The sequence below is a fragment of the Strongylocentrotus purpuratus genome, unplaced genomic scaffold (assembly GCF_000002235.5).
Source record: "Strongylocentrotus purpuratus isolate Spur 01 unplaced genomic scaffold, Spur_5.0 spur5_scaffold_2, whole genome shotgun sequence".
In the NCBI taxonomy this organism is placed as follows: Eukaryota; Metazoa; Echinodermata; class Echinoidea; order Camarodonta; family Strongylocentrotidae; genus Strongylocentrotus; species Strongylocentrotus purpuratus.
The window spans coordinates 21705958-21716818 of NW_022145605.1; the positions used below are offsets into that span (position 1 = coordinate 21705958).

General features: G+C 38.9%; 1 protein-coding gene across 1 annotated transcript; it reads left to right on the forward strand.

The window, feature by feature from the left end:
- Positions 1-2382: 2382 nt before the first annotated feature.
- Positions 2383-8942, forward strand: LOC100891219. The gene is made up of 3 exons (XM_030991974.1): positions 2383-3486; positions 5556-5761; positions 8138-8942. The coding sequence occupies exons 1-3, from the start codon at positions 3215-3217 to the stop codon at positions 8581-8583; spliced, it is 924 nt and encodes a 307-aa protein (XP_030847834.1). The 5' UTR covers positions 2383-3214; the 3' UTR covers positions 8584-8942.
- The last annotated feature ends 1919 nt before the right edge of the window (positions 8943-10861 follow it).

Sequence of the window (10861 nt, forward strand, 5' to 3'; positions counted from 1 at the left end):
CATCCAAGCGTGAACACACCCACACAAAAATGATACCTAATGATTTGGGATAAAACACTCTTTCGTAAGATGTATAATAATTTATTGTTCATAAACGATTTTTAAAATAATTAACAATTTTCAAGGTGTATTTTTCTTGGACTCACACGGTTACTTTGATTATGAACCACTCAGCCATGTATAACAGGTATGGGTCAATAGAAGATGTCCTGAAAATATTTTCGAAATAAAATGTGATCAAGATCAAGGATTTTATTTTTAGAACGACTGGCTTAAGAGAATGCTCAAATTTCATGACAAGATCGACTTAAAAACACTATGGTCTTGCATAATTATGATGCCTGAGAAATAAATTTATTGTTCATGCCTTTTGTGTTTTTGTTAGATTTAATTTTCCAAAGGATGGGCAATCTTTGTCTTCTCAGCCCCCATCACAATATAAAATACCAAATACTTTGTATATAATTATGTTCATATCTTTGTTGCGGTTATTAGTCATATCAATTCCTTCGCGCTCCTTTTGGGAGATCAACCTTTGGGAGATCAACCGACCCGCGCGCATTTTATATTACATGACATATTGTAAAATTCTCGACATCTTTTTACACTTTTCTTTACCATTAAAAATCGGAATTGAGTATATAATATCCTCAATCGAAATATGAGAAGAAGGAAACATTTCCTTTACATTCCATGTAAAACCATGCCCTTACTTGAAAAAAAACCTCCGTCATTTTGACGTTAAACTTTACAATCCATTTAACTTTTTTTACTTTCTCATACATAATGTCCATTGATCGGTCGCACTGTGCTCGATTGCCTTTCAATATACCAATCTTTAACTTTGCAGTAACGCGTTTTGCGTCAAATTTGTAAATCCTCAATCCCAGACAATGACATATGATACATAAGCTTTTCATACATATAAAGTTCATTTTGATTGATTCATTTTTAGCCCCGTCAATTTTCATGTCAAATCATGCTTCATGTCCCATTTTAGAAGCCCGACCCAGGGTTTTGTGCCAGCTAGCCGTGTATGCATACATGTACGTAATGCTATGCATACACATATAACTGATGCATAAGTACAGTACATGTACACACGCAGCGCAGCGCGTACGAGCGCACTGCACATTTCATTTGGTCAGTACCATTATGAAAATAGGGGAACAATGAGTGGGATGGGTTTAGTGCCGTAACAATAAACTTGCGCATTACACGCGTACGTATAATTAGAGCAATTTATGCACCCCCAAGAAATAATAAATACGGCCCGACCTCTCTACACACAGAACAGCACAGATACCGCACAGTCCGGTCAAGGCGGTACGCGTAGCGTTAAACTGCCAAATTTACAGAAATTGTGAGGAGCGCTTTTGCTATCCCAGGACCAAAATCCAGTTGAAACCAATTGGAGCAAAACCAATTGAAACCAGTTGCCAACTGGTTTCAATAGGGAAATTGGAACAACTGGTTCCAATTGAAACCAGTTGAAACCAATTGCCAACTGGTTCCAATTGAAACCAGTTGAAACCAATTGCCAACTGGTTCCAGTTGCCCAATTGGTTTCAACTGGAACCAGTTGTTCCAATTTCCCTATTGAAACCAGTTGGCTTCAATTGGTTTCAATTGGTTTCAACTGGTTTCAATTGGTTTCAACTGGTTTCAATTGGTTTCAATTGGATCCAATTGAAACTTACAGTTGGCATAAACTTAATTAGTTATAAGTTAATTAGCTCTTGCACTAATTATCGCTCATGTCAACACAGAAGCATTGTTATATGTGTCTACATTAAGTACAATGTAAAGGGCATTACATCCCAATGGTGGTGTGGACGGCTTAAGTCAAGTCAAGTCAATAAGTTCGACACTGCATCATATCCGCGCGTCGACGAACGCTGCGCTTAAAAACGACAGTCGATGACTCATTTTCATTTCCCAGTAGAAGTGGTCAATGGTAATCTTTTATTGTCAAGCAGTATTAAAAATGAAAAACTGTAGTCAATTTTATGAATCCAAATTATTAAGTAAGTTTAAGAAACCAATAGATATATCTATTCAGTTATGCGATTAATATTATTTACTCAGAAAGGGCTTTGTTAATTTTAAAACCTTAATGATAAAATAAACAAATATTTAAGTCATGCCTCTAATTACGTCACGGCCGCGGTGGTCGTTACAATATATAACATGTCCTGAAAATAATTGTTATGTTCAAAATAAAAATCCGATCATAGGTTTGATTTTGAGAGCGACTTATTCAGAGAATCGTCAAATTTCATGACAAGCCCTCACAGATAATGGCATATGATGTCTGGGAAAAAATATATGGTACATGTATTTTGTGTTGTACAATTATTCTTCATCCCTCCGGAGCACAAAATGAGGTTGCGAATTTGTTTTTTTAATCTAATAAATCGACTATCATTGTATATGCTCCACGCCCACGAGTTTTGACGACACTGAATATAATAGGTCACTGATCTGAATGACCAATGAGCCGAGTTAGTCAACATTAGAATTCTCTCATCTTCTCACACCGGGCATACAAGTGCATACATGGCATTCTTTTATTCCATGATGTAGGTACAAAATTCACGTTTCGTCATAAATAGGTCAAAAAGCAAGCACTATGGTATTGATATCAGTGTGATTTCATTTGTGTGTTGTTCTTTCATAATATAGTTGGATGAAGCAGAATATCAATACACCTGTCAACTGATAAAACACTTTGCTCCTAGCTTCCAGTTGTCATTTTCTTGTTTGTCGGATCTGGATTGAAATAGGCTCAACTTCTTCTTGGATAATGCAGATAGGCCTAGACTTCCACGACTGAAAGATAAACATTACAATCGAATATCATTTGTGTGGGAGTCAACTTGTCTTAGAATAAGAGAAAATCTTTGGGAAAAGAAAATCGACAGCAGGAAAATAACATTTCGGATATCTACACACAAGTTTAAATGCTGTATGGCCAACTTGAATTAAACCATCAGAGAAACAGAGCTGTAAGTGCTGTTCAGTCAGAAAGTTACTGGAAAAAAAAAACAGCAAAAAAAGATCAAGAACAGCTAGAAAAGTCTACACATTTCATCAACAATATTATTGATCGCCGTTCACACGTATGTAGTATATAGGCCTACTCGTATCAAGGTTATATTGATGATCTATTTCTGAACATTCCTACAAGATACTGGAAACATATAAGTAGACAATGTCTTCATCGAATAGCGATGGTAGCAGGACCATTCTGTGGTGTGTTCCTCGGTCCATCTCGACAGCACTCGCCAAGTGTCTCAGCTTCATCGATGACTCGGAGGTGTGGTTTGAACCCTATGCCTACTGCAACGCCACCAGCAATGAGTATAATCATCAAACGAAGCTCAACATACCCATGGACTATGAGGGCAATGAGGAGATCTTTCAGAGAGTCAAAAAGGCCCTAGACGGCATGGCAAATACCCACTTTGAGCCCGATCGCCTCTCGTGAGTTATATCCCATCATACTACCCATTACTATACTACTACTATTTCTACTACTATTACTAATACTACTACTACTACTACTACTACTACTACTACTACTACTACCACTACAACTACTACTACTACTAATACTTCTACTTCTACTACCACTACTACTACTACTATTCTATACTACTACATACTACTACTATACTACTACTATTACTATACTACAACTACTATTACTAATATTAATACTACTATACTGCTACTACTACTACTACTACTACTACTACTACCACTACTACTACGAGTGGCGGATCCAAGGGGGACCCGGGGGGCCCGCCCCCTCCCCTTTTGAGAAAACAAATCATGTAAAATCACGTGATTTTTACCTTTTTTGGGGGTTGGGCCCCCTGGCGCTCAAGGGGGGGGGGGGGGGGGGGTGCAAATTTTTAAATTTTCGAGGACCCAACAAAAAAATGTGCTAACTACCCCCTGCCCCCTGCCCCCTTTTTTGGGGGTTGCCCCCCCCCCCTGGCGCTCAAGGGGGGGGGGGGTGCACATTTTTAAATTTTCGAGGACCCCCCAAAAAATGTGCTACTATTCTATACTACTACTATACTACTACTATACTACTACAACTACTACTACTACTACTACTACTACTAATACTACTACTATACTACTACTACTACTATTACTAATATTAATACTACTACTACTACTACTACTACTACTACCACTACTACCACTACTACGAGTGGCGGATCCAAGGGGGACCCGGGGGCCCGCCCCCTCCCCTTTTGAGAAAAAAAATCATGTAAAATCACGTGATTTTTACCTTTTTGGGGGGTTGGGCCCCCTGGCGCTACTACTACTACTATTACTAATATTAATACTACTACTACTACTACTACTACTACTACTACCACTACTACCACTACTACGAGTGGCGGATCCAAGGGGGACCCGGGGGGCCCGCCCCCTCCCCTTTTGAGAAAAAAAATCATGTAAAATCACGTGATTTTTACCTTTTTGGGGGGTTGGGCCCCCTGGCGCTCAAGGGGGGGGGGGGGTGCAAATTTTTAAATTTTCGAGGACCCAACAAAAAATGTGCTAACTACCCCCTCCCCCCTGGCCCCCTTTTTTTTGGGGGGGGGGTTGCCCCCCCCCCCCCACTGAGCGACTTTTCGGCCGGCACGATTTTCTAATTTTCGGGTGCAAAAAAAAATAAAAAAAGTTGGGCCCCCCCCCCTAAGAAATCCTTGATCCGCGCTTGACTACTACTACTACTACTACTACTATTACTACTACTACTACTACCACTACTACTACTACCACTTCTACTACTAATGATTATGACAATGAAAGGAAAGAGATATAGAGAATATTAAAAGTCTTCTTAATTCACATGGCTGGATCAGTGTGACAAAAACTAGTTATACCAAGGGACTTTTTCGAAATGCATTTGCATTCCTGATATTCTTTTAACATAAAGCTTTATGAAAGGATATGAATACAGCAACACTTTATTTTTCCCCAACTCATACGGGAAGATAATTCGGTGATTCTCAAAGCGTAAAATGTTGTTCACGGGATCTTCAGATAGTCGAGACTCCATTGTTAACAGCTAGGATAAAAATGACGAGTTATCATGATTACCACCGAATGTTTCTTCCCGCCAAACTGACGACAGTTAATATCTACATTATTTTATAGGCAGTCAAGTTGACAGAACCTAAGGAGGGGCGGGGCCGGGCACGGGGGGGGGGGGGGGGGTTAAGAGTGCGAAAAGCTGTTATCTGCAGAGGGATGCTTAGTGATGCTCAAATAGTTTAGTGCAAAGGGAAATCCAACCTTAAAAGCAAACAACTTTGAAAGAAAGCTAACAAATCAGAGAAGTACTCTGTATCGTGAAAGTTTGAACGAAATCTGACAAAAAGATCGACTACGCTATTAATAGTCGTTGACGCAGTCTATACGTTAGCAGCAACAACAACAATTAAAATAGGGTGGCGTCTTGTGTGTAAAGCAACGGGCAAGATTATAAACAGTACGCTGTTTCCTTTTTTATTTTTGATATACAGATACGGTTCTGTAAAGCGTCGTCTTGAAGCCACTACCGCCCAACACGTGCTGGTAAAAGACATGGGCAATGCAATGACGGAAGAGTACCGTGCCTACCTGCCCAAGGGGTACAGACACACCTTTCTCATCCGACACCCTGTCCGCTCCATAGCCTCCTACCGCAAGATGATGTACAATCAGTTCTCTGAGCTAGGACTACTGGAAGGTGAGGTGCATCTTATAAGTAAAGGGAGTAAAGGGTGGGGTGTGTATGTGTGTGTGTGTGTGTGGGGGGGGGGGGTCCAATGTGTACTTCAATGCCAGGCACCACTGTAAAGCCTCGTTAAGATCTGAAGCGGTATATAAAGCGCGGTGTTACTTTTTTCTTTAAATATAAAATATGGTGTAATTGATACATTACTTGTTACTGTTAACACAGAGCCCAGGGAATATGCGTATAGAAACATTGCATCTCATGGCATACCGACATTCATTAAGTCATCCTTTTTTATTTGTAAGAATAACACAAAAGCAAATACTAATCAACAACTATGACTTCATAATATGAAGACAGAAAACAAAAAAAATCATTTCGGTGCTCCCATAACATTGGTGTGTTTCTTAAATGTAAATACGAGTTTTCTGCATGAGTTAAGGAATGCTGTCTATTAGTGGGTCAATTTTATCAGTACAAACAAAGGTAAGATTTTGTAGAATGCCGAAAAAGGGCAAGTATGCTGGTACTTTTGTCCAAAACTAGTGACCTTCTCACTCCGCTGAGCTAGATGATATATCATGGTATATTGTGGGGTATGTTGCCTTTGTCAACGCGTGACCTTCCTCAAACTATTCGCAATAATTGTTAAGCTGGTGTCAACTAGAATGCTTATGTCTATACCAATGTTGATACGTCATCATGATCACTGTAGTACCACAAATCTGATAATAAATAAAATGTGGGTCAATGTGAAAAGTCAGTTTTGAGTTCTATCAATTAGTATACAAGGCCGTGTTCTATAGAATGCGCGGATGACGTTAAATGCTTAGATGTGGGGGTGTGATAATCGACAACTGCCTCGATTTTAAGAGACATATCGAATATAATCAAATTTGATAAAGAGGAAGTTGGGAATCATCCGTAGAAATAAGCATTCCTGTATATTTTTTAACTAACTAAATTGTATTTGGGATGTATTATCCGGCACATACTCTACTGCTCAAATGTATGGTGTTGCAGACCAGAAGGCAATTATATGACACCCTAAATAGACTCCATAAAAGGGCAACGTACATTGGTATCTAACCGTACATGGGAGACACGTCCTGAAGTTGTCTTTCGTGAATATATTAACTGGTCCCAACTAAACCAAATCCTTTATAGGGCCTCCTGTCTTATGATTTAAGTGTGTAAATAAATGAGCTCCCGCCATCATGTATGAGAGACTTTCCTTTGTGGACGATGTTTCTACCAGGACCACACGTAACTCGGGCAAGTTTCTTTTGAGACCACAAAACTGTCGAACGGCTTTTTATCAAAAATCGTTTCTGTATGCCAACTATACCCGACCACATACGATTCTCAAAAACACCCAATTCATTCAAATGCCTTCTTAAGCACATGTAGAAATAACTCCGTAGCTATATATAACCCCCTTTAATCATGTTCCTTCATGTCTTGGATTTCAGCCACCTTGGAATACAACCACCAATATGTCCATTGTTCCAGCTTAATGTATTTTAAGCATATCAATAACTATGCAATGTTTTGATTAAAATGTGCTGGTAGTTACACGACCTGTCCCATTTATCTTTAATTCAACCATTAAAATATATATACTGTATATATTTTTAGTATCTTGGTTTTTAATCAACAAAAACTTGATAATTCGTGTTGAATCTTATTTTGTATGTTTTAATTATGCTCAAATCGTCCCTGATTATTAGTTGTTGTTTTTTATTCTAATATTGACTTGGATCCATTCATTTTTACCTATTACAGGTCAGTTTTAATTTTATGCAAACAGATCCCTGAAGAAGACAAGCTTGTAATTTATTTTAAATATTTGTTGGCTCAGTCAGTAGAGCGTCCGCCTCACAACCGGAAGATCGTGGGTTCGAACCTCGGCCACGTCATACCAAAAAACGTTAAAAGACAGGAGTTGCTGCTACCTTGTTTGGCGTTCAACAATAAGGGAAAGAGCAACGTCGATATGGCGCTGCTCAGTGGCTGCCGGGCTCACGATCAATTGGGCAAAAAGAATTTCCATTTTCGGTTTAACTTAATCAAATTTGGAGTGGACTTTAAAAGATTATTATTATTATTATTATTATCTTGTCACAATTTATGCAATGTTTATGTTTTAGACTATAATGTTAACTTGCATTTTATATTTCATTTGTATATTTGTATAGTTTTGTTTTAAATATTGGTGAATAAATAAATGAATAAATAATCTATTTGAGATCACGTGGAGAGCGCGTCAAAGACCGCTGACGTTGCTGACGAAGTCCTAAGACAGCAAAATGACACCTCGTGCATGTATAAAGGGCGTAATATAGTCTAATACAACGTAGTGACAATAATTTGTTTTATCACAAACAGGTAAAGCTGCAGCTGAGGAGACTTACGATGTGGAACGCGATGACCGTTTCTTCCCATCTGGCTACGGCATGACAGAAACATACGACCTCTGGAAGTACATTCAAGACGAGAATATAGATACCAACCCTGTCGTTATAGATGGTGACGATCTGTTGGCGAAACCTGCCGAGACGCTTTCGGCTTATTGTGCCGCCGTCGGGTTGCCGTACAGCAACGGCTTACTGCAGTGGGACGCGTCACCCAAGGTGCTGACAAGGATGAAAGCTAGTGGTGACAATCTCCTGATGGATTTGGTCAATTTCTATGGTACAGCGATGAAGAGTAGCTGCTTCCTCCCACCGAAGGAGATGCCACCTCGCGATCAACTACCGGCTGACGTCATCAGGTGCTCTGACAAGGTCATGACGTATTATGAGGACATGTATAAAACTCGTCTCAAAATCTAGAGCAGTTTTGAGCGAATATAAATATGTCAATCATCGTACAAATATGCCTTAGAATATTGATTTACGGTTTATGCAAAACCTTTTGAGGGAGAAAGTCCCCACTTCGACAACACATAGCTTGGAGCAAAGTTCTCTGGAACAATGTCAGATTACACGCCCGTTACTAGGATTTTTTGGCGGGAGGGGGGTTGATTTCGAACTCAATAATTTTGAATCGAACTTCATCTCTGAAAAGTGTCCTTTTTGCTTAGTGCCCTTAAGGTAGGCCTGTACACCTTCATGTATGTCTCAAAAAAGTATTTTTATCATATTTTTTTAGGTTACCCTTTGTAAGTGCCTTTTGTTTTTGTTTACTCCCCCCCCCCCCCCCCCCCCCCCCCAACCAACGTTGAAAGACGCTCCTGGTGTGATATGTAATGACGTTGGACGTCCGGAATTGCGTCAAATTCCAGTAATCAAATATTACAAATCCGGGGTGTCTGATCGATCTTCTCGATTCCAAAAAATGCTCAGGGGGTGGATGACGACATTGTAGGCTGAATGTATGAGTTTAAGTTAAGTACGATCTATCAAATACGATTTTCCGATGACTGCAGATTATATTTTCTTCCTGAAAACGCAATTCCATACGTCAAACTATATTATGATTACTAACCAAAAAACAATATACATATTTAGTATATATATTTGTACGAGCCAATGTCACTGTAAATGAAACTCTTGAATTCACTTCAAATGATCTTTGTGATGAAGTTAATGCAAATGAGATTGGAATATACCTAATTGGTGGACAGTTGCCAATATCGATTATGAAGTATCAATAATTTATCACTGGTTCTTCTAACTGGATCGATTTACCAATTGAATCCCCATTGAATGCCCCCATTGAATCCCAATTCAATACCAATTGGCAATTTGGAGTAAATGGAAAGTGAAACAATGGGTACCCATTGAAACCAATTGGTGATTGGTCCCCATTGGAACCAATTGGCAATTGGTCCCCAATTTGGAGTAAATGGAAAGTGAAACAATGGGTACCCATTGAAACCAATTGGCAATTGGTCCCCATTGGAACCAATTGGCAATTGGTCCCCATTGGTTTCAATGGGTACCCATTGTTTCACTTTCCATTTACTTCAAATTGGATTCAATGGGGACATTCAATGGGGATTCAATTGGATTTTCGTCTTGGGCCTTGTTTTTGCAGTGTGATAACAACGTATACCGCATAGAAAAATAATAAATAACTTTCATGTTCCCTGGGTTGATTAGGAGATACGAAAAAATGCTTCAGAAACGTAAACGAATGTATAATTTGGCTATCAATTCGAAAGAAACATCCTATACTGGAATATGTTTCGACAATAAAATATTGAGACGGGACTTTAAAAGAATGTTGGAGAAAAAAAATAATTATTTGCAAAGTTTGTGAGGACATAAAGAGGGAGCCAAACCAAAGAAGAAATGCCAAAACCCGCGATCACTTCCAATACTCTTATTGATGACAAACAAAACGCAGATGCCGTTTTGAATAAACAATTTGGCCTGAATGGGAGGTTTGTTGGCAAACCTCCTTTTGTTTCGCCAAACCTCCTTTTGTTTTTTTACAAACCAGGATTGTAAAAAACGCGTAAAAACGCGTAATAATATGACGTACGAAAACCAAGGTTTGTCGACATACCTTCTTTGTGAATTCGGGCCTTTGAGTCTGTTTTTTTAATATGGCACAAACAAGTGCATTTACAAACGTGTATATACAAACAAACAATGTAGGCCTATACCTGTCATAAATGACATCCATTGTGTATAGTGTAAGAGATGCTCCTTATATACTGAGGCTATACTATTCTTTTTACTGTAAATGTATGTATTTTGTTATAGGGCCCCGCTCACAAGCTTAGCTTCTAAAGGGGTCCTAAAACCATTCAGTTTATGATGTAATCAAGTTAGAATATGTTGATTGATGTACTATTACCAGTCTCTTTTTTATGTAACAGATTATATCATGCTTTGTATGGTTTTGAATAAAAATGAACTGAACTGAACTGAACATCAAACATCACAAAGTTCCTGCTAATTTACATAATTATGACCCATTTCAGTGGCGTAGCGTGGGTCAGTCATGGGGGGGGGGGGGGGAGGACCAGCCATTATTCTACCTGATCAGCGATTTCCGACTTTTTTTTTTTTAGTCACGGCACCCTTTTAGGAGTTGAAAAGTTTCGCGTTACCCCAATCCAAAATTAATAAAAATGATTTGGTTTTAACTGGCCTCGTT

Bases quoted from the DNA above. Each gene is read 5' to 3' on its own strand.
- LOC100891219 (XM_030991974.1), top strand. From the start codon at position 3,215: ATGTCTTCATCGAATAGCGATGGTAGCAGGACCATTCTGTGGTGTGTT. The intron at 3,487-5,555 runs GTGAGTTATATC...TTTGATATACAG, and splicing joins TTTGAGCCCGATCGCCTCTC to ATACGGTTCTGTAAAGCGTC. The intron at 5,762-8,137 runs GTGAGGTGCATC...TATCACAAACAG, and splicing joins TGAGCTAGGACTACTGGAAG to GTAAAGCTGCAGCTGAGGAG.